General features: G+C 48.0%; 1 protein-coding gene across 1 annotated transcript; it reads left to right on the forward strand.

The window, feature by feature from the left end:
- The first annotated feature begins 480 nt into the window (after positions 1–480).
- Positions 481–14,950, forward strand: TNFSF15 (TNF superfamily member 15). The gene is made up of 4 exons (XM_048325996.1): positions 481–1,101; positions 7,809–7,860; positions 9,099–9,146; positions 14,248–14,950. Exons 1-4 carry the CDS (start codon positions 544–546, stop codon positions 14,673–14,675), a joined length of 1,086 nt encoding a protein of 361 aa, XP_048181953.1. The 5' UTR covers positions 481–543; the 3' UTR covers positions 14,676–14,950.
- Positions 14,951–24,026: the final 9,076 nt, after the last annotated feature.

Raw genomic sequence — 24,026 nt, forward strand, 5'->3', positions numbered from 1 at the left:
GAAAGGAAGGAATTTTCCTGGGATACAGGAGCCCCTTCCAGCTGGACATCAGCTGCCAGCAGAGCTTGTTCCTCCTGGTTGTGCTGCTGATCAGCTCCAGAGGATGAGCAGCCCCTCTCTATCGGGGATAGAAGCTGTCAGTCAAGTAAGATTGACATCGTTATTCCAAAATCACACTTTTCCAAGTAGCAATAACAGACTCCTGTGACAGCACAATTTTTTTGTTAAGGTTTTTAATTAAGGTCATTTGAGAGAAGATGAGCCCCAGAGCAGACAAACTTCCGATTTGGGGCCTAAGCCCTGACGGTTTGGTGCAAAAGATGCAACGTTGAGCAACGGGCAGCCTCTTGTGAATTCTGCTAGAAAGGAGGGATGAAGCAACACTTCAGAGAACCGGACCCCTTCTTTGGGGTCACTTGCTTCATATCGTCTCACCTTCCCCAAAAGCCTCTTCCCCTTTCTCTGGGAAAGAAGAAACTGCCGGGCTCTGCTTGCCTCTGCCTCTCTCCCCCCCTGCTTCTCACTTTCACTCCCATTGGTTTCATGTTCCCCGTGCCACGCGGAAAAGCCTGCGAGCTTATCCAGCCCAGCAGCGGGGTTTATCCTGGTTCCACCCACTGGGACTTTCCTGGCTTCCTTCTGCACCGAGAGGGGGGAGGCAAAGCCGTCGGGAGGCAGGAGCCGGCCCCGGGCAGCGCAGGGAGCGCGGTGCTCCCGCTCTCCCTGCCGGGTTTCTATTGTAGGCGGTGCATTCCTCGGGAGGGAGGGAGGGTGTGTGTGTGTGGCGGTGCCTTCCCACACTCGGGGCAGCTCTTATTTAATGGGGGTCTCCATGCAGGCCAGGCACCACAAGAGGATTGGCAGTGCCCGGCTCTCTCGGAGAACGAGCCCGGCGCTGCTGCCATGGAGGGTGTGGTGGAGATCGGCCCGGAGGCTGCGGCTCCCGGCATCGGCCAAAGCGCCGGGATGCACCTCCGCAAGGATTTGAGGAGGATACGGTGCGCGCTGCTGCTGTGCCTGCTCGCGGTGCTGCTGCTCATGCTGCCCACCGCTTACCTGCTGATCGGGAACCTGCGAGCGCCCAGCTCCTGTGGCAGCCAGGTAAGGCACGGACGCACCTGAGTCCTGTCCCGCGCCTCCAAACGGAGCCTTTGTGGAGCTCTTTGAATCCTCGTGACGAACTTACCGTGTTTAAGAGACTCGCTGTTACATTCCTTCTTGCTTACGCCGAGGATAAACCTGATGGTTGCTCGTTCTTTTTAACTAACTGTTCCTTACTTTCACTGAGGTCACAAGTAGAGTACATGACTCGAAAACTTTTCTTGCTGTGCTGCAGGGAATGCTTAAAAAAATCACTGGTTGGTGGGAATCAGTGTCTGTGCACTGATTTCTGCCAGATTTTTGGCATACTTTCCTCCCTTCTTTTGGCTTAAATCTGCGGTTTCCCCTCCCAGTGTCTGATTTCAGGAAGATCTGCTGATGCCAGTGGGTCAGTCACCCGTCCCTGGGCTGACAGCTACAGCTCTGGTGGATTATTAATTATCATTAATGCAAACTTCTGCAGAGATCTGATTTGAGACAATTAAGGGAGTCAGACCCTAAGTTTTCTATCCTGTTTTTCACTCCCCATTAAAACTTTCTCTAGACCTAGGGATCATCTCAGCTCTTCTCCTTTGCCAAACAGCTGCACTCACTTTGCTCCCAGCCCTACAAACTTGTGCTGTGCTGCTTGTAACCCCGTTCCACGATGCTCCATTCCTCCTGCAAGTGCCGATTCCCATGGGAGGCTGTGCATTCGGCAGGAATGCCCCATGCTCTAGGTCTGGAGAAATAAGCTTTGAATTTTAGCTTCAGGTCTGCAATTCCCGAGTTAATCAGCGAGGAAGGGCCTGAGAAAGGGGGCTTGGCTTTTCAGTGGCCTCGGAGGCAGGTTTGTCACCTGGCTCACGTTTAGCCCGGGGGTGTTTAGGGAGGTGCTGGCCCCTGGGTGACCCCGAGGCTGCGCTGCCCGAGTGATGCCGAGTTCAGGGTACAGCATCCTCTGTGGTACCTGGTTCTACCTCTGTGAAGCTTCTCAGGCTGTTAAATCTGGCCATTCCTTGAGTGTATGAGGGGTGATGCTGCCCTGACCCTGTCACTGCTGTCGAGCCCAGCTCTAGAAACCCAGGCTGTCCTACCTGCAGGTGCCAGAGCACAGCTTTCCTCAAGGGCTGGGCACGTTCTGAGAGGATTCAGGGACCCTCAGTTCCAGAAGTGTGGAATTACGGCAGAGCAGAGGCTGAAGGTGGAGGAGCTTGGAAAGCTGGGTGCTACTCGAGATTAGGGGTAAAAGACACTAAAAATAGGTGTTTTGGGGATTGTCTGCTGCTGCTCTGGGTTTGTGTCCCATGAGAGTTCAGTCTTGAAACAATCTTGGAGTGAAAGAATAATCAAATGTTAACTTGTTTAATCCATCCAATGGTTTGTGATCCTATTGGCAGGGTTAGCAGAGAAAAGCATTTTTATGAGTGGGTTTGGCTTCTTACGAGGAAAAGCGCAACGTAATCCATCGGAATTGCAACACCAGTGTGCGTTGCTGTGCTCATGCTCCCAACCAGCAGCACGTAATGTTTCCACAGTGATATAACGAGGTGATCAGAGGAGTTATACAACCTCTTCCGTGCTCCTGTTCCCTATTAGCAGCACGTAATGTTTCCACAGGGATGTAACGAGGTGATCAGAGGAGTTACAACCTCTGCGAGTCCCGGGGAGAAAGAGGAAAGTCATCGGGGCTGGCCAGGTTCCCGGGGTGCCGTGGGAGGGGCTGCACCTCGGCTGGGCCCTGCCTGTTCCCGATTTTTCATTCACCCTGCTGCTCTCTGTGCCGTCGGTGTTGTCCGGCGGGACAGCGCAGAGGGGTGGATGTGTCTGCCCGGGTGCCTTGCTGTGAGTTCCCCAGGGAGATGTGTGCCCAAGTTGCCTGCAGGTTCGGGGCGGTTCAGTCCCTGGGAATGTTTCTGGGCATGAAAGCTCACAGGAAAATGTCTTTTGCATTTCCTTCTGCATTCGAAGTTTACTAAATGACTCCGTCCTCATGTGCCCCATTGACAGCTCAGAGGAGGACTTCTGGGACCAGACTTGTGTGGCAGAGCTCTTTGGGGCACTGGTTTTGGGGTGTGGGTGCCCTGGGCATACTGGGATGAGTGGGCAGCCCCGAGCTTGCCCCAAATGAGTATTGGCCTCCTGACCCTTGCAGCCCACGGGCAGAGTCCTCTGGTTGCCCCACAGAGCTCAGCCCACACACAATTGTCACCTTCTCACCCTCTGTCGACAGTCCTGGGAGGAGGGAGGGACTCAGCAGGTGAGGAGCAGATGGAGTAAATTCCTGAGCGCGTCCTTCCTGGAGCAAAGAGGAGAAGGGAAGCCCGGGAAGGTTTGTGCAACAGGGGTGTGACCCTGGGCACGCTGCCCACGGGGTGAGGCGCTTTGCTCATCCCTGCCTCGCTGTGGGTGCACGTGGTGTCACCTGGTGCCTCTGAAGGGATGCAGAGTCACCTCTTCTACTGGAAATGTCCCTTCAAGGGAAAAGCAGGACAAGTTATGTCATTACAGCAACATGAGTGGGCCACCAGTTTTCTCTCTGTGTCATGGTACGATGCATCTTGAATGAATAATTCCAGTCTGGTGGTGGTTTCTCCTGGACACCTTCCAGGCTCACTCCACTGCTCCTTTGGGAAAGAGAAATCGCTTTCTTTTGTGCTTCAGTCCAGAGCGAGGAGAGTTCTTCAAACCATGACACATGGCTTGTGTTATTAGCAAGAAATCTGTATAAAGGCCATAGTGGTGCCCTGCCAGAGGAAGGGCCATCCTTCCTCAAAGGCAAGCCAAGTTTCAGTCTGAGTTCCCAAAACCATCACTGGGATGGCACAGGACAGCAGCTCAGGCTGCCTCAGCATCCCACTCAGCAGAGCATCAAGTCCTGTGGCCTGGAGAAGTTGGTATTTGGGTTTCTCTTTCATGGCATTCTCGGCATGTCAGGGCCACAAGCAGCATGAAGAGGAGTTCCAGATGGGAATTCCAAAGGGTTGGACATGCCCCTGTGTGCCCTGGCTGTGCCTTGGCAGCCTGGCAATGGAGAAGGGACCTGGTGCAGAGCAGGAGGAACTTGAAAATCCCAGAGGCTCCACCTGGATCCTGCCCCAAAGGATGAAGCCAGAAAGCTGGCAACAAATCCCAGGAAAGAGCTGCCCTCATGGCCTGCTCATAAAGGAAGGAGAAGAACCTCAAAAGGCTTCCTGATCTTTGGGGAAGGAGAAATCCCTGGGGAGGAGCAGCAAGCACAGCTGGATGGGCCCAGGTGTTGGGATTCTGCTTCCAAAGCCAGCACCAGTTAAATCCCTGCCTGGCCACTGCTGCTGGATGCAAATGGTCCTTGTGGGCACATGCCTTGGGTACAGGCTTCCACCAGGCAGCAAAATGTTCTTATTGAAGCCAGTTTTTAGTGGTACAGGCCACGTTCCTACCAAAAATTCCTGGCCCAGACCATGCAGCATCTCTGGAGTTAGAAAAATTTGGGTTTCTGTACTGGCCATGACCTGCAGAGACCCTCCCTGTGAAATGGTGCTGACAATGGAGTGGATGGAGGAGCTGGGGATATTTTGTTTATCAATCCCTCTGCCTGCAGTGCCAGCTGCTCTTCCCATGCCCATTGGATATCAGCCCTTCTTTTTGAGTGTAGCACTGTCTGGATAGAAATGCACTGGGGCTTTTGGACGTTTTTGGTACCAGAACCATCCAGAAATGTCCGGCACACAGCAATCCCCAGGGCAATTAGAGCTGCCTGTCCAAATACCTGTGAGTCAGCTCAGGGTGGGATTTTCAGCATCACCCAGTGGTTGGGCTCTCCACAGTAGCCAAAGGGAAAACTGAAGCTGTGAACTTTTCAGAATCACAGCTGAGCAAGAAAGGGAAAAAAGAGAAAAGCACTAATTGTGTAAATGTTCTCTCTGCTGTCTCGCGCTGCTCAGTTCTCCCTCCCCATCCGTGCACAACATCTGTGCCTGTTCAGGACAAGCATTACTGACACTTGGTCATTATGCAGCATTGTCTGCCACTAAAACATTTTCTAGAGGAGATTTATATTTATACTCTTATCAAATAGCACAATTAGGGGGAAAAAAAGAACAGCAACACCTTTGCCAAGCAACAGAATGATTTCACACCTTGCTCTATCCCCCTGCTGTATCTGCTGCAGCACTCTGTCCTTCAGCACCTCTGCTGCATCACTCTGTCCTTCAGCATCTTGTTTCCATCTGGCTTTCTTAGGAAATAAGTACATTTAGGTTTAAAAAAAACACCTTTTTTTTTTATCTTTTACAAAGAAGCAGAATTCTTCTTGCTCTCTTTCCCATTTTCCTGCCACCTCTTGTTTGGATTGCAATGTCCAAGTTTAAACAAGGAACTTCAGCAGAAATTGGGCTTCAAGTATATAAACAGTTCTGCAGAAGTTACATCCTTAAATGTAGGTTTGGGACTAATTTTTTAGCTGGCTGTAGAATCGTTAGAGAATGGGATCATTTGGGAAATAAGATAATTAATCACTTGGTAAATATGTAGGGAATGTCACACAAGCAGTGTGTAAATTTACTCCTAGGTGAATACTCGGGGTTGAAAGCAAGGGGAGTGTGAGGGAAATCCTTAATTCTGACCTCGTGCTTCCCACCGGGGCAGGGACAAAGTCTGACTGTGTCACTTCACCGGGGCAGTCGTGGTTAGTCACTGCAGAAAGCAGGACTGTGAAAGTCCTTACACATAATGAAAGGATCGGAAATCTCCTGGACAGCACAGCACCAATTTTCCCTCAGCCCCACTCTGGAATTTCACACCAATCTCTTCCAGGAGGCTGCTGGGGCTGGGCATTCGTGTACAGGTGGGCAAGGGGGGAGGGGGAAGGAGAATTTTCCCTACAGTTTTCCTTCTCCATTTTTTCCCAACGCACTGGAGCAGCTATTTTAGAAATGGCTGTGTTCTGCAGGAGCCCACGGATGTTTACTTCCAGTAGAACATTAAACTATCTTTGGGTTTACTGGAGCAGCCAGCAGTCCCCAAATCCAGGCAGGCAGACTCTCCTTCCGCAAACATTCTCCTTCCCCAGACAATATAAATGATCTATTTTCTCCTTCTCCTGCGGTGTTTGAAGCTGTGTGAGGCACAGCCGGCAGGAGACAGCTTCAGCATCTACATATTAATATTGTTTCAGCCTTTTATTGGACAAAGTGCCTCAAATCCTTCTCTAGGAGATGACCAGGGGCAGTTTATTCAGTTTATTCAGTATATTTTTGGTGACTCAGGAGGCACAGCCCCGGCAGGGCAGGCGTGTGACAGGCACAGTCCCTCTGAACCACTCGCCCTCAGGGCAGCAGCACTTGGCAGGGCCCAGGGCCATGTCCTGCCCGAGGGGAATGGCAGCGTTCAGCTCCAGAATGGAATTCCAGGGGAGAGGAAGGATGAGCCTTCCCCAGTGCAAGCTCAGAGCAGCAGCGCTCAGCCACTGCCAGCTGCTCTCTCAGACCTGCTCAGCTCCTGTCCCCCCAGGAAGTCACCCAAAATTCCAGACAGACCTAAGGAACAGGCTTAGTCTGGAATGAGACAGGTGCAGGACAAAAAGCAGGTGGAGCTGATCCACCTCAGTCTCTGCTCTCTGATGGCATGCAGAGTCACCTCTTCCACTGGAAATGTCCCTTCAAGGGAAAAGCAGGACAAGTTATGTCATTACAGCAGCACGTGTGGGCCACCAGTTTTCTCTCTGTGTCATGGTACGATGCATCTTGAAGGAATAATTCCAGTCTGGTGGTGGTTTCTCCTGGACACTTCCAGGCTCCGAGCTGGTGGTGTGGGTGAACCTTTGCTCCTGTAAAGGCTCAGACCTGCCCTGCCTTGAGGAGAATCACTCCCTTTGCTCTGCTTGCTCTGCATGGATCGGGGGGCAGGAGAGGCTCCAGGCAGCAGAGGGGCTCTGGCAGTGCTGGATGGTGTCACCACCCCACGCATGGCTGATTCCCACTGGCCATTCTGCCACTGCCCTCCCGGTTATGCCAAGGGCTTGTCCAGCTGCAGAGTTTAACACAACCTCCCCCAGGGTCCTGGAATCCTTTCGGAGATGAAGGCAGTTCCAAACCAACAGCAGAAATGTCTTGCAGTTGTCAGGAAAATTAATCCACAAACACCAGAGGTTTATGTCCAAAATCGAGACAGAGGAGTCCTGTTACTTTATTCGAATAAAGGGAGAGGCCATGGGGCATTCCCATGGGGTCTCTCAAGTTGTTGGAGGACACAGCCACCTATTTATCCTAATTTCCCAGCAGCATTTCCCTCTCTCTTTCCCCATTGGCTGAGGTATTGAGAGGTACAGACTTCCCAAATCGCCTAATACAGACCCCCTTCTAATGTGTACCTGCCCTTCTTTTCTTCTTCCTTGTGTCTCTGTTCTTTTCTCTAAATCCAGGGATTTAGCACCGCCTTGAGTGAGTAACAGTCTGTGCCAATCAGTGGAATTCCTATGGAATTTATGGTTCCTCCCATTGCTTCTTTCACCTCTCAGTATCTGGCTTTATCTCCCAGCAGGCCCACAGTTTGTTTGTAAAGACAAATCCCTCTCATTCCTTTCACAGTGAAGCAAAGACTTGTCAGGACTCACCTTTTTGCCAAAAAGCTCCAGCTGAGCTCACTGATGTCCCTGCCGCGTGTTCCATGTTCTGGGATAACTCACACAACCCCCTCTGCGGGGTACTGGGCACCCTGAGCTGACTGCCTGTAACTCTCCCCTGCAGGTCACAGAGGAGAGAGGCTCTCACTTTCTGAAGCAACGAGCAGTAGCTGCCGGTGAGTTTGCCACCCTTTCCCCCACGCTGGCCCCTGTGGGTGCTGCAGTCCCAGCACACACCTCCCCACCTCCCCTCTGCCCTCACCACCCCATCCCTGCCGAGACAAACCTGCCAGGGCGAACAGAGGCAAACCCGGCTCAGAAGATGCAGGGAGATAAGAGAGTGAAAAGGGAGCATTTCTAACCGCAGAGCTGTGAAAGCTGTGCAAGCACCGGCTTCCCCCACAGCCCTGCAGGGTCACTGGGGCTCCCTGAACAAGCGAAAGCAGGGATTTGGGAGCCCCTGCTCCTCACACTTCCCCTCTGTTCACCCTCCAGCAGTTTAGGACGCAGCCACAATGCACCCTGTTGGTGCTGCAGCAGCTCTGACTGATGCCTTTTCCTGGTCTTAAAATCAAGAGTCAGACACGGTTAGAAGGGGAAAAGGGATTTTACCTTGGTATTTATTTTAAGGATCCTTAGGTGCACACGCCCAGGTCATATGCATCAAAATGCACCCCGCCGAGTATATCCCAAAAGATCGGGTATAACACCATAGGTTCCACCAATTAGCACATCCATCAAAGATTCCCCAATGAGAGGCCCGAGCAAGCCCCCTCCCCAAGGAGCGCCCCCCGGATGGCTCCATCCTAGCTCACAGAATGCGCTCCGGAGGGGACCCTGGGGTCCAGGGCACACCGATCCCCAGCCACAAAGCCTCTAAAATGTTCAGTCTCCTAGCCTGACAAACTTAAGTCCAAGAATGCAGGGAAAAAGCACCAGGAATACAGAAGTTGCAAAAAGGTACAACAGGGGTATAAAAGAAAAGGCAAAAAATCCTCATGGGATTCCAAAACTTCCTCGTTTGCAGTTTATTACCTCAGGGGTAACAAGGGATCCCAGCAAATAACTCCTGTCTCAGACCTCTGCAGAAATGGAGAGGGCGTGCACACATTTCCTCACAGGCATCAACCACCACTCACGTTTTGTTGACTTAGGAATAAGTTCTTCCCCCAGAGGGTGCTGGGCACTGCCCAGGCTCCCCAGGGAATGGGCACGGCCCCGAGGCTGCCAGAGCTCCAGGAGCGTTTGGACAGCGCTGCCAGGGATGCCCAGGGTGGGGCTGTTGGGGCGTCTGTGCAGGGCTGGGGCTGCACTGGATGATCCCTGTGGGTTCCTTCCAGCTCAGGACATTCTGTGATTTTATTATTGAACAGCAGCAAACATCCTCACACCATTTTTTTCCCTTTTCCCTCAGTTACAGACACACTTTCCAGCGCAGAGAAGCCACGAGCTCACCTGACAGGTAATTCTTGTTCAAAACTGAAGCGTTTTTACAGCAGATGTTGTGGTTCAATAACCTTGGCCCACGTGGATCTGACAGGAGCAGAACATGGAGAACATAATACTCAGCTTTGCCTTGTTGGCCACGTCAGATTGAGGGCATTGTGTCTGTAGGAAAGGGCCCACTAAGGAGGCAGGACAGAAATGTCACCACTTTTCCAAGCTGTTTGCTTTATTGAGTGACCAGCTTTTGTAACAGAACTGAAATAGATGCCTGCTGTCTCAGTGATCTGCTGAATCCTCCAGAAAAGGCAGGGGAAGGAGCTCAGGTGAGCCCTCGTGGAGAAGTGAATTTGCAAGAATTACAAGTTTTGGAGCAAAATCAGGTCAAATCAGGCCAGTTTTATTTTATTTTTCTACAAGGCCTGACTCAGGCCACACACACCATATTCCCATCCAACCCCCCATGTTTTCAGTGAGATCATCTCTGACACATTTCAGAGCAAGCAGGGGAAGGGTAATGCCAAGCTGAGCCCTCCAGGCCTTTATGTTGTGGTAGGAAGGTGCTGTCACAAAGTCCTGTCACAGGGTGGGCTGCCAGGCCTTTCCAAGAGGCTTCCAGGCCTTTCCAAGAGGCTCCCATGCCTTTCCAGGGGGTGCCAGCATCTCCAAGGTCCCTGTCTCACCAGCTCAGCCTTGAAGCCGTCACTACACCAAGGACACTGCCCTGAGACATCCCCCACCCTCGCCAGCTCCACCCACGCAGAAAATTTGAGGTATTCCCAGAGAAAAGCTCCTGTGTGGCTCCAGTGTGGATGGAGTGAGTGCCAAAGCGTTTTCCAGCTGGCCTGATGCTAGTTATCCCTCCCCAAAGTACAGCTCACTGCAGAGGCTTCCCCAGTGCCTCGAGTGTTGCCCCAGGGTGCACTTTGTAACTTGAGAAATGCAGGAAGTGCTGGGGCGATTCTCTCAAATCCTCCTGCAGAGCTCAATCAAAATCCACCTCCAGGGTTCAATCAATCTTCAGCTCAGGGCTAATGTATTTCCCAGCAGTTTCCTTCCCTGATGCACATCCTTGGTGCCTTTCCCTTGGGCACAGGGGTTTCTGGAGCTCCAAAACTGACCTGTCCTTGTCCAAAATCACATCTTTGCTTAAGTGCACGTTTTAAAGAGCAAGAGGACAGTGTCTGCTCCTGGAAGGTTTTGTTTTCCCAAGTGCCCCATGGCAGAGAGATCCAGAGGCTCCAGTAACTCAGAGGAGCAGCCAAAGCTCTGCTCTGCTGGTTGGAACTTCCCTGGGCTGCACAAAAGCCCAGTGGCCACAGGGAAACACCTAACAGTTTTCTCTGAATTTCCTCAGCCCTCATATTTACAAAAATTCCTTTGCCATCATTCCCAGGCCACTGTGCCCATCCTCTTTGGCATTCTGCTGGGGCCAGTCACTGTTGGCCATAGAAAGGGGCAAGAAAAGGGGAAAGTTAAGGGAATTTTTTCTCTCCTTGCTGTGCTGTGCTGTGCTGTGTAGTCATCAAGGAACCCAATATCTATGGATTATCTTTGACCCTTGTTTTAAGCCTGAACATATTCCTGGTGCTTCTCCCTGTGGCAGGGAGTTTCCAAGCACTTTGCAGGCAGAAAATATTTCCTGTTATTTTCAACTCCGTGCAAAATCATTTCTTGGGTTCCACCCTGGTTTTGTCTTCTCAGAAACCACGACTTGTGCATAGAAAGTGTAGAAGGAATAATTATTCTCCTGATCTTTGTTACATTCCCCCACCTCAGGTGCCTTTTTCAAAGTGAAGGTGGCAGACTACAAATCCTAAATTGTAGGAAATCTCTTCCACACCTTTGTTCTGTCTTCTTCTAGTTTTAGGCACATACATTGTGAAGGTGAGAGCAGAGGAGTGAGAGGAATGGGAATTAGCCAGAGTTCTTTGGGAATGCACTGATTAATTGGCAGCAGCAGAATAACTCCATGTTTTGGTGTCTGTTCCTTTATGATAAATCTCCCAGCTGCTCTTGGCCTTTTTAACTCATGTTGAGAATTTTTATTTATCCAAACTGGCATCAAGCTCTCCCCTCCCTGATGACTTTACCTATTGAGATGTGCCAATACCCAGCTCAGACTTTCCTCCATCCCCGTTTCCTCCTGTGCATTAGTGTTTATTTGGGGCTTCTCCTTGCCCTGCCATCATCCCCTCTCCACTTATTTGGTTGGATTTGGGGTCAGGCTGCAGAGCAGTGCCTGTTCCTTCTTTTCACCTGTGGCACAGTGGATGACCAGTGTTGCAGGACCTGGCTCGTGCTCCTTGTGCTGCAGTGGTCCCAAATCCACCTCTAAATTTGGGCAGAGCATCTTTTCTGCTTTCAAATTACCTTTATTAAATCCTCAGGGCACGAGCTTGAGCACCAGAGACCCTGCAGACACAGGACCTTGCACACTACAGGCTCCAATCTCTTGCTGAGACTCAGAGTTCAGGATTAGGCTCTCCCACTGGTGCTAAGAATTGCAGAAACCCCACAAATTCAGCACAAAATGTACCCCAAACCTGACAAGCAACAGGGATTCTCCAGCAAGGGACTGAACCAAAAGGGCTTTGGGGACAGGAGAGTTAAGGGATGCCAGGAATTTGTAGCGTGTGGGAAAGTGGAAGGAACTGTGGCAATGAAGCCTTTATTAAAAGCAGATTTTAATTACTTCAGGAATTAACATCCTAGGTGTATTTGCAGGAAGTAGAGCTCCAGAATTTAGGAAATAAATAAATAAATGACAAGTACAAAGTACAGTTGCTTCTAGAAAAGCAGCTGTGCTGCACTGAAAGGCACTTGAACGTTCTTTTTTTTTTCCTCCTAACTGTTATTGAAAGCACGGGGAAAATTAATTAACTTGAAAATAGAGAGCATCAATAGAGAGAGATTCGTCCTAAAAGGGAGGTTAAAGCTGTGAAACTTGACTAATTCTAGAAGTCAGGAAGTCATGTAGTTCATTGGAGATCTTATCATATTCTATAGCTAATAAAATATATTTTTTAACTAATATAAAAATTCATTGAGGAATTGTCATTGACATTTTAAGTGTGTCATTCTACAAGAAAAGAACATTTCACAGGCAGCTTCTCTTCAAGTTCCCCCCAAAATTCCAGAGATGGAAAAGAGCCCAGGACATTTTCTGGAAATACTCTGATCTTTCCTCATCCTTCCCATCTCAAACAAGATTTCCTCTGCTCTCTGAGACGTGTTGCTCCAAGCTCTTGCAAATCTTTGGAGTGATCCAAAGCTACCTGAGCTTTTCCCAGGATTCAGACCAGTCCCTAACCCGAGAGGTGGATGAGGGTGAAGGCAGCCCAGGAGCACTTTCACTTTCTTTTATTCCCCTCTCTGTATCAAGCTCCGTTATCTCAAACCTTATCATACTTCTGTAATTTAGCTTTCCTTGCTGCCACAATCCCTGTCTGGCTTCCCCTTCCCAGAAATACTCCCCTCATCCACTTTGCCTCCTGGGAAAACATCAGAAGGATTTGGTACTTCAGCAGCACTAACATGAAAAAGGCCATTATTTTGTTGTGCTGCTCAGAGAATGTTAAAGGAATTGCACTCCTAACACCTTCCTGCCTCCTCACGGATTATTTATTGCTGGAAAAGAGGGAAGCAGATGCCACTGGGAGACGAGCACATTCCTTTTTCTGAATCTCATTTCACCCAGGATAAACCTGAAGGTTATTGCCAAGGGAATTTCAAAGCCTTCCCTCACCTTCATTCCGTTTGCCACCCTTCCCATGCACACACCCCCCTTCCCCAAATACTGAATCCAAATCAACTTTAAACATTAACACAAGCTCCTTGAAAAGGTCTCAGCTCCTAGAACTCCGTCCCCTCAGTCTTTTCTCAGCATTCATCATTCATTTTCCAGGTTCATATGAATACCTGACAGAATCCTCACGGGTTTTATTCTCTTCTTCCCACTGCTGCTGCTTGAGCACAACAATTTTATGTGGCAGTTAGTAAAGAGCGGAGACAACTCTCGCTTCCCTGCAGAAAAACGTGCAGGGGCTGGGGTTTATTCTCCTGTCTGTTGTGTGTGAGAAATCAAAGTGGTGGAGGAGATGAAAGGAATAGGGCAGAAATTCCCTGATTTTCCCTCTGCAGCCTGGGGAGCGTCCTCAGCTTAGATCAGACTGATGGAGGGAATGGAGCTCTGCTTGTAACCACAAGACTGGGGGGAAAAAAGTCTGGAGGAATGTTGAGGCTGACTCTAAGCTTAAGTATTTTGATCCAGAAAAAGCATTAAAGAAAGAAACAAGGGAAAGAGAGAGATAAAAATGGTTTAAAATATAATGTGTTGCTTTGGAATTGGACCTCTTGAAGCACAGTGGGGTCTTTGGGGTTTTTGCTGAAATCCAATGACCCTGGTAAACCAAAAGCAATTCTGCAAAAGATGTCCTTGAGAGCACTCAGGAGGAGGAGCTCAAGACAAGGGCTGAGAAACCCCCACCCCCTTCAGAAGCAGCTTGGCAGGAAGTGAAGTTCAAGTGTCTCAGTGCTTGGTGACACATCATGGTGAGCAGTGTGGACACTTTGCAAGCACAGCAGTGTCTCTCTAAGAAACAGAATTGCAATCCACCCCTACTGAAAAAAGGATGGTTTAGTGTTTCCTCTTGCTGTCCCAACCGTTAGGTACAAGCCTGGTACAACTGTCCCAGTGTTGGTGTCACTTAAGGACAGGGTTTTCACTCTGGAAATGGGTGAGATGGGAATCTCCATTGCTTTCCAGTGCCAGAGAGTGAGCCTTGAGGAAGGACAGCTCATCCTTTGGGGTCTGACCCACAACCAGGACCCCCAAGCCCAGCTCACACTGCCAAGGTCCTCCTAAAGCATCCTTGGTTTCAGTCCTGACAGCTCAGATCTGGACACCCTGTGGGCACCTAGGAAAATACCCCTGGGCAGTTGTCCTGCAGCCCATTGAGCTCAGTTTTCAAGCTCTGAAATAAGAACATTTCTGCCCCAGCATTTTACTCACCTTACTGAAATTCCTCCCCCTTTGGAGCAGAGCTCTCGTGTTACCCCCACACCCCTGGCAGGACCAAACTCACCCACCCTCCTCTCTCTCTCTCTTCCTCCCGCAGTGAAGAAGCAGGACCTGGCCAGCACCGTGGGGAGCCACCTGCCCATCCTGCAGTGGGAAGACAAGCGAGGCCTGGCCTTCACCAAGAACAACCTGAGTTATTCCAGCAACGCTCTGGTGATTCCTGTGTCTGGGGACTACTATGTGTACGCTCAGGTCACCTTCCGAGGGCCCATTGAGAGTAGCACCAAGCCCAACTCTGTCACCGAGATCATCACCAAGGTCACCGACAGCTACCCCGAGCCCACCCAGCTGCTGACGGGCACCAAGACCCTCAGTGAGAACAGCAATGGTTGGTTCCAGCCCATTTATCTGGGCGCTGTTGTCTCCTTGGAGGTGGGAGACAAGCTGATGGTCAACGTGAGTGACATCAAGCTGGTGGATTACACCAAGGAGCACAAAACTTTCTTTGGGGCCTTTTTGCTGTAGGGCTCTGGCAGCAGCTGGTGGGGATCCCTCCAGGGTCGTTGGGGGGACCTCGTTGGACTCTGGCTTTGTGGGCGCGTGTTGGGGTGAGATCTCTGCTGTTTTCCTTCTTTTTCTTCTGTACCATCACTCCTCTGCAGCTCGCTAGAGCCTTAATTTAATGGGTAGGGAAAGGTGAAGCTGTAGGTTGAAGTGAAATAACCCCCTCAAAAAAAACCAACAAAAACCAACCAAAAAGTAACTTAAAAAAAACTCCCCCCCCCAAAAAAAAACCAAAAAAACAACAAAAAAACCACAAAACAACAAAAAAAAACCAAAAAACAACAACAAAAAAAAACCAACCAAAAAAAGTCCAAAACAAACAAAAAAAGAAAAGCCAAAACAGAAAAATGAAAGTCCTATTGGAGGAAAAAAATCCCCATTATTTTTGAAAGTAAAAGTTGGAAGTTCTTCAAAACTTTGTAAGCTAAGGAGGAATGGCTGATACCTGTGGGTAGGAATGATGCTCTTGAATATTGAGCTAGGCTATGTCACTAATTTCACCTTCAATGTACAATTTCCTCAACTCCAAAACAACAGAAAAAAGAGGTTTTGAGCTTTCTTCAGCACTTCCAGTGTAGTTCTGCATGACCCTTCTTCAGATTCTCATTCTAAAAGGCAATTACTTCTCATAACTTTATTATGAATAGATTTACTCAGTACTTTGCACTAACATAAAGTTCAGGTTAATAATTAACTGCTTAATTAATCCCTTCCAACTTCCCTGTAAAGTAGATTAAAATTGTATCTTGTGCTTTGCAAAAGCTACTTGAGATTTTTGGTTTTTCCAGAAAATTGTTTACAGTTCTCTAAGTCCATATACAGCCTCAAAATGTTCTGGAAAAGATCTAGGGAACACGCAAAACACTTTCTGTTTCAGCATGAAAGTGGAATGTCCCCTCCAGGTCCTAACTTTAGGATAGCAGAAAAGAAAAAAACAAACAAGGCAGAGAGAGACACGGAGCAAAATTTTGCACACTTTTAAATCAGCCCCCAAAATTTTGGGAGAAAACCTCTGCAGTGTTTTGCTTTCCATTACATTTAGTGCAAAGCAAGTGCAACTAAAAAATCCCTGGCTTGGTGCTCCAACCATTGCTGATGGTGGCCTCCAACCCCAAGGGACTCCCCAGCCTCGCCCTGGGTGAAGGTTGGCCACCAGTTGTCCCCACACGAGGTGAAAAGGTCCAAAGACGCGACCCTGCTGGAGCTCAGGAGTGTTTAACTTCCCACCTTGCACTTACTCATATCTGCAGACCTTTCTGTCTCTCAGAGAAATTCCCTTTTTTCCCTCCTCTCCTTCAGCAAACACATCTCCAGCAATGGCTCAGGTCATGTCCCCATGGACTGGGACTTTACATCCCGAACAGCCCCGAGGTCTCACAGCTGAGCACCCACCACCCAAGCACCAGGCTCCCCTCTCTGCAGCTCTTCCCTGCCTCACCTCCTTGGATTTCCTCCATTTTTCCACTTCTTGCCCAGCAATAACAGCAAGGCTTTGCTGCCTGAGCTGATGTTTCCACCCAAAGCCGTGGTGGAACCCAAAGTCCCCCCGTTGGCATTGGGGAGACACCGAGGTGGGGAATTGCAGCTCTGGGGGTGAGGGGTTGTATCTGCAGAGCTCAGCTGGGCAGAGGCTTTGTAGTGGAGACAACCCCATGTGTGATCCTGCAGCTTTGTCCATGGCAAACCTCTTCCCACCAGGAGATCATTTATTGCTCTGGGAAGATCTGTTTGAGCTGACAAGAACTCAGTGGAGCAGCTGGAGCAGGGAGAGAAGCCAAGGAGGTTGGGAAGGGAGGAGAGGAGCAGAGCAGGAGGAAGGATGGTCCAGGCAGCAGCAGGATCTCTGTGTCTTCATGTCTTGGTGTAAGGACCTTCCTGCTGACATGAAAACTGGCCCATATTTGTGGTAAACCATCTCAAAAAGGCGGCTTTTTGCCCATTCTTGCCTATCCTGAAAATCCTGGGTCACACAGTCTCAGTCCTTCCCTGTTTTATCTACAGAGCCAGCATGAGGCACATCACAGCAGCCAGGAGTTTGCCACCCTGCCCTGCCCTCTTTTCCTCTGCTTCCAGATTTTCCTTGAGTGGCATCATTGAGTGTTGGCCCCTGGCACAACTCTGCCCATTTGGAGACCTTGACAAATTCCCTGCATCAAAACCTCATCCCAGTTCGGCTTCCCATCCTTTCTTTGACTCATTCTTTGCTTCCCCCACATCCACATCTCAGCTGTCCTCTTGATCCCTTGCTCCTTCCAGCCTTCCTGGCCCTGTCCAATAGGTGCCAGGACACTTCTTTATCCAAATGCCATTTTTTACACTCAATTTCTCCAGTGCACAAAGGAAACTGACATCTCAAAATAGGGTTGGAGAAAGTAAATTTAATGATCCTGCAGGCAGATGGAAACACTCTGAGTCAAGGGATCCTCTTACGTCTTTATTATCCAGATCAATTCCATCTTGGAGTCCTTATTCCTATTTTCTCCACCTGCTCAGCCTATTTTTTAAGCTGAGCCTGGAGCAGTTATTCCCAATTATCCATTCAGTGCTTGGCACACACGACCTCAGCCTTGTTACTCCTCAGAAAGCGGTTCTGGTGACCCAGCTCCTTTTCAGGGCTCTTCTTCCTGCTCAGAGACCCCCCCACCAGGGTAAAATCTGGTGAAATCCCCCCACTTGGCACTTCTGGACAAAATTATTCCCTGTGAAACCCTGAGACTTTCCATAGCTCAGATTCTCTGCTGCGTTCCCTCAACACCTCACGTTGAGTCTTTGATCACCCGGTCGTGTGCCCCGAACAGGATCTGAACTCATGAAAACACAAAATCCACAGCTTTTGGAACATGTGGAGCCCTTCAGGTGACCAGCACACGAAACAACGGGGTCAGTCTCATAAAGGAAGATTTGAAATCATCTTTCCCAGACAGGTGATTCCCAGCAATTAGGGCAGGAGAGCCTCTGCAAGGTGCAAAACAGGGTTAATTTGGTTTATCCTTGGTGGAAATTGGAGGGGAAATTCTCTTTTTTTCTGGGATAATTACAGTAATTCAGAAAGCTTCTCTTTACTGTGAAAGAGCTGATTGTTCTGAGGGCACAAAGCAATCCTGATAGGCTGCGACAGCAGATTTCCAGGAAAACTGTATCCCAAGGCAGCATCACTCAATCCTGGTGTGTGAATGATGGGAATTGTGAGGGCTGTGGGAGAGGAGTGGGGAATGCAACATCTGGCATTCAGTCAAAGAGCCTTCTGTGGGATATTTACACACAGACAGAAATATATTTTTGTGGATATTCCATAGACATTCCAGGAACCCCACTGGCAATAATGAGCCTTTTTTAGCACATAATTTGTGTCCACTGCACACTAAAGATGAATTCCACCAGCAGAAAGTTGCCTGCTGCAGCTCCATTCCAGGTGTGATTCTCTTGATCCATTATCCATAAAAAACATTTCTTTTAGTCCAGTTAGAGCTTTTGCACCCCATGACCCACACCAGCTTTGAGCACACTTAGTACACATTTTATAGGACAGAAACCAATATATGTGGCATTACTTGTTTTAAAGTGGTGCAGGCGTATTGATCCCCACATGTATCCTCATGGAAATTCTCTTTATTCCCTTTTTCCCTCCTTTTCAGTGCAAATAATGTTACTGTACCAGTGACCAGCACATAAAATAAGTGTTCGGGGGCTGATTCTGAGCCTGTTTTCTATCAGATATTCCTCCACAGAAGTCAAAGGCACAAAGTCAGAGTAAAGCCACTTAAGTCAAACAAAAATCGAGCTTAAAGGGAAATATCTCCAACAGACTGAACCTGAACTGTGGATTCTCAGATTGGTTTGGTTTTTTTTTAAAGCTAAATAAGGGCACGAGTGTTCCCCGAAATTTGTGTTTGTTGATTTAGAAAATGTAAAGCATTTCTGGAGATGTGAAAACGCACAGGAATCAGCATTTTTGATTAAATGAGAAGCTGATGAAATCTGGTCATGGGAAGCACTGACCTTAAAGTCTGTGGTCAAGCTGAACACGTGCTTTGGTTTGGGTGGCCATGAAACCAAAACCATTATCAGGAAAAATAAATGGAATCTGGAGGAAAAAAGGGTGAAATAGGCAGCTTGGGCTAAATAAGGTAAAATGATGATTTCAGGTTCTGACCCTTCCATTTCTTAGGAAAAAGAACCCGAAAGCACTTTCCAGGACAAAACCACTGAAAGAAGCATCATCAAATTATGATTATTATTTTTTAACAACTGCTCAAAATATTCTAGATCTTAGGAGTTGTCTTCTTCCCTAATCTCTTTCATCCCCCAAAAAACTAACACTAAGCACAACCCAAATTCATAAAAGAGTTCATTACCTACCGCTTCCTTTCCCCTTAAAAACTGAATGTTGATAAATAAGCATTAACTTTCTCTCCATGTACATGCAGAAGTAAATTTTAATCAAGTTATAAAGAAAGCAGCTCCAAATCCTACCAACATTTCTTTGTGCTGAACGTAGCCCTGAGCACGTGGCCAAAGGGGACTGTGGTAAAAACCAGCTCCTCTTTGGTGAATGGGAGGAGTAAAATCTGCATTCCTCAAATTAAACATGGACAGAAAGTCTTAGTTGTGTTTCTCCTCAGCTCCATCGTGGTTTGGAGCAATCTTCCAAATCGAAGAGTGACTGCAGGGACTGTCCAGCACAGGGGTGTTGGCAGGATTGGTGTCCAAGGGTGTAAAACATCACCCAAAAAGATGCTGCTGAGATGATTTTGGATGTGGCAGGGCAGGGGATGTGACGTGCAAACCCCTCTACAAAAGGGGTCCCAGACCAAGCCCAACAGATTGAGGAATTCACTCGAAAATTTCAACACAATATTGCAGAAGTTTGAAGGAATCTTGGTTTTTTCACCCCTCTATGGCACAACTGACCACCCTGTCCTTTGTGTTATTTACCTTCTGAGTGGCCCATCATTTCAGGTGAGAAATGAGGAGAGAATTCATTCTTTAGAAGAATCAGAAAATGTCAAGGATCTTTGCCCACATCTGGGTGTTACACACCAGTAATAGCATTTTGCTATTGTAAGGGATTTCCTAGAAGGGATTGTCTTTTATCTTGTGCCTCAGCACTGAGATGTATCTTTACCACAAGAACTGACTTAGCTTCTTTATTTTTTTCCCAAGTTTTATGATAATAAAAATGCAACTTAACAAATGTGACCACTTTTGATGCCGGTCCCCTTCCCAAAACACTAATCACAATTAAGAGTGACCAGCTAAAGCAGCCAGGTAGGGCTGATGTATAAAAAACCAGTTTGATTGTGTGCAAACGTGTGAATAATCATTATTTTATGCAGTTAGAGGTCCCTCAGCAGAGTGAAGTTGGGTCCAGACTTTCCCCTGGGAATTTAGAGACACTTGCACTTCATAAGGCAAAAACCATACACTAAAACACCTCAGCATTTTGGGAATTCCGTGTTCCCAATTGCTCAGCTCCTGGCTGACAGGCACTACCCAAGCAGGAAATTTTGGGCAAATGAGAGTCAAAGTGAAGGCAGCAGAGCTCTGGGCACCCCTAACCCTGTTCTAGCTCCAGCTTTGCTGTCCTCACCCTTCCAGCAGAGCAGCAGCATCCCCTGGATGTTTATTCCTCATCCTGGCTGCTGTTATCTCCAATTCCTCTGCTGCCAAGAATGCAAATTCTTTTCTTTCCCCCACCAGAACTGAGAAACATTCTCCCATTTGCCGTATTATTTCTTATTCCCCGAATTTCTTTTGCTTTCCTGGCTTGAACTCGGAGTATCACATTTAAATTGCTTCAGAAGAGGTTTCTGGTGAAGGGCTCTGTGCCCTGGCTCCAGGAAGGTTTTCACTGGAATGCTCTGGTGGAGGACATTTGTTTCCCCTGTTTTTCATCCACTTGCAAATCCCTGAGAGGTTTTGTTAACAGCCTCTGTAGATCAGCCAGGAGTTCATTAGACAGTGGGAATCAGGCTGCTTTCCTCTGTGACACCAAAAAGATGTCATTTGCTGTTACGTTGGGTTTTGCTCTTTTTAATCCAATATCTACCTCACATTTAGCAAAAGCAAACCAGATTTTTATTATTATTATTATTATTATTATTTCCTATTTTAACTTGAGCAGAGCAGAATTCAATTTTACTGCCATTTTATTCTGTGCTTTGCACATTTAGGGTAATAACTTGAGATTTTCTGTGGTCTAAACACACTGAGTGTGAGCACTGGGCTGCATTTTGGCTTCCTTTAATCAGATAAAAGGTGTCTGCTCTCAATAAATCTCCAGGCTCCCTCTCGAGAGTGGAGGGGGAGAGAGGCACATCCCTGAGAGGTCCTAGGGAAGGTGGGGATAACGGAGGTGCTTCTCTCCCCGGCTGCAGAGGGGGTTTTGTGGTGTTTTTTCCTGGGTAAAGATGACCCAAGCACCCGGTGAAAGGGAGAGCCCCCCTGCTCTCACTCTGGGGTGGGTGGATAAACCTTTGTGGGGAGGATTCCCACGGGGTTTAGTGTTGAATACACACGTGGACATCAATCCTGAGGGGAGGCAGAACCTCCCTCTCACCCTAGAAAGTTACTCCATGAAATCCATCCTCCAGAGCAGGACACTCCCCACGGGAGCTGAACATTCGCAGCTCTCACCTGTTGGCTGTGATGCCCAACCACAGCTGGATTGAGCCCTCTCAGCTTTGTCCTCGCACAAAGCCTCCTCTTCCCAGCTGGGGACAAGATCCCAGTGGGATCCATGCAGCTTTGGGGTTTACCATGGCAGGGCTTTTGTCCATGTGGAGGATGCAGCATCAGCTGCCATGAACTGGAAGTGATTTTCCCTCCCAGGAAGGTCCAACGCTATAAAAATCCCAGCTGATGGACAGGGATGTGTTTCCCACCCCCTGTCAGCATCCAGACAGGTTCCCAAAGGAAATGAGAGCTCCACTTCCATTTCTTTGTGAGCCCTGGTGCTGCAATTCTCTCCCGAGTGTGAACTTTGCCATGACACTTCCAAATCCCTGCTTCTGGGTTGTTAAATCCCTTGGAACAACATGAAAGGCATCGCCTGGGAGATCATAGCCCAGTTTATTAAGGAACATAAGTCAGCAGCATTAGGGGTTTTTGGCTGAATTATGAACTAAAATAGCTTTCCAGCGGCTCTCATTCTTGCACAAACCTCCTTAAGTTCTGCCATTGATTGTAGAGTTTTATATTAAAATGTCCAAAAAAGGCACTGAAAATGTTTGCTGCATATTTATTGGTACTGTACATAGAGATGTCTTGATTTTATGGGAGAGAAATTGTGAAATTCATGGTATAAAGTTTAGATCTATTATACTTGATGCTAGTTTTTTGGGAAATTAAGTTTATAGATAGTTCTTTAAAATGTACTTTGTGTCTTAAAGCGAAAAAATAAAATTAATTGGATTCATATTTATTCCTGAGTGGTTTTTTATTCCAATAAGCACCCACCAAGTGCTCTATTCACAGCTGGGAAGGGCAGGCATTTCCCCCTGTCAAAGTTTATTGTGTGTTATAAATGCACAGGGTTGAGGGGTTTTTTATATAAACTATTAATTCCATTCAGAATACACACAGAAAATTATTAATCCTGGCATTTCCAGAGCAGTGAAATTAAACCCTATTCACGTGAGGACAAGGCTCAGACATTTCCAGGAGCCTTTAAGGGCTTTGGAGGATTTTGTTCATCTGTCTCATCTGACTGAGTCATTTTCAATTCCACAGGTTTCATTTTTAGTCTCTGGACACAACTGAATCTCACCTGCATTTTTAAGGTGGTGACAACATCCCCTCCAAAAAAAACCCAAAAAATTAAACAGTGCACTCCAAAGATAAGTGCCCTGCTTTTGAATTAAAAACTCCCATTTAGCTGCTTTTTACTCAACAATAAGGAGATTACTTGGTAAAACCTTGCCGTGTTTTGGGATTTCTTTAGAATTTCAGAACACTAGAACAGAACAGGATTTATGATTCAGAAAATAGGCCTTTATGGGGATTAAACAAATTGCTAATTCTCACAATTGGCTCGGTTGGACCGACACCATAAATTGCTATTTCTGTAAACAGAAGCCAAATAATAAAGGGAAAAATTAATTCTGTTTTCTACAGTAACAGATTTGGCTGCTGGGTGTCAGCTGAAGGAACAGGCGTGGCTCCAACCTGCAGCCTGGAATTTGGGTGTTAGTCTGGATCCTTCCAGACTCCAACAGTGATGGGTTGACTCTGTCAGGGATCTTCTCCCTCCCTCAGTTAATTCCAGAGATCCTAGAAGTAGGAATTGCTCCCTGACCCTCATTTCTGAGCTGAACCAGTGGGTGGGAAGATGTTTAAAGCAGAGCCTGAAGTTGGCTCCTGCACCAGCCCTCAGGTCTGTCCCCTCTCAACAACTGGCACAAACCACCCTCCCTTCCTGCCTAATTTGATGAGAATAAACTCATTAATTCAATGTGAGACCACTGCCAGGAGGGGAAGGTATTAAAATGCCCTAGGGTATATCACCGTGTCCTGTGGCCATAGGGAGGAGGAGGAGAGACGATCCAGCAGGCAGGAATTGTGCAGCAAGATTTATTCATTTAATTATTTTACAAACTCTTTTATAGACTTTTTCTTCATAGTCTAATTGGACAAAGGACCAGCCACCCCTTGGGGGTGATTGGCTAAAATCCTAAAACATCCATTGTCAAAATATTTTCCTACTGTACTCTAAACAAGGTATTTGCAAGGTCACAGGTGTTCATTGTTTACAGAGCTCTGCTACATCTTCTGTGAGGGAGAAAAGTCTCTCAGGGGCTTAGAAAATAGCCAGAAAATCCTTACTAGCAGCACTTTTGTATCCACAGGGAAGGGGCTCAGCATTCCCTGCTGGTGGCCCAGGCTCCCAAGGCACACGAGCATCTCCCCAGGACTGAGCTCATCCCTGCAGACAGGATGTGAAGGCACGATCCTGCCCACAGGGGAACAGATGCATCACCGCGCAAAGCTGTGCCCCGTGGGGAATCACACAGAGCAGGGCTGTGCTCACTGCCTGTCCCTGCTCCCAGCCCTGAAACCCTTCCAAAGGGGCACTGCTCGCGGCCTTCAGCAAGATGACTTCACTGGGCCAAGAAAAGGAAGTGGGGCATCTGAATGGAAATCAGGGGAATCTCTAGAGCAAAACCAAGGAGATATGAAACAGCTTTTTGTTCTAGAAGTTGGGCTGTTCCTCCCTGCTGCCAGATTATCTGGTGAGAAATGTGTTACAGCATGGGTAAAATTCCAGTGTCAGTGTGCAAATCTGGAACCACACAGTCCCTAAAACTCTCCCTA

Source organism: Corvus hawaiiensis, chromosome 21, assembly GCF_020740725.1.
Source record: "Corvus hawaiiensis isolate bCorHaw1 chromosome 21, bCorHaw1.pri.cur, whole genome shotgun sequence".
NCBI classification, from domain to species: Eukaryota; Metazoa; Chordata; class Aves; order Passeriformes; family Corvidae; genus Corvus; species Corvus hawaiiensis.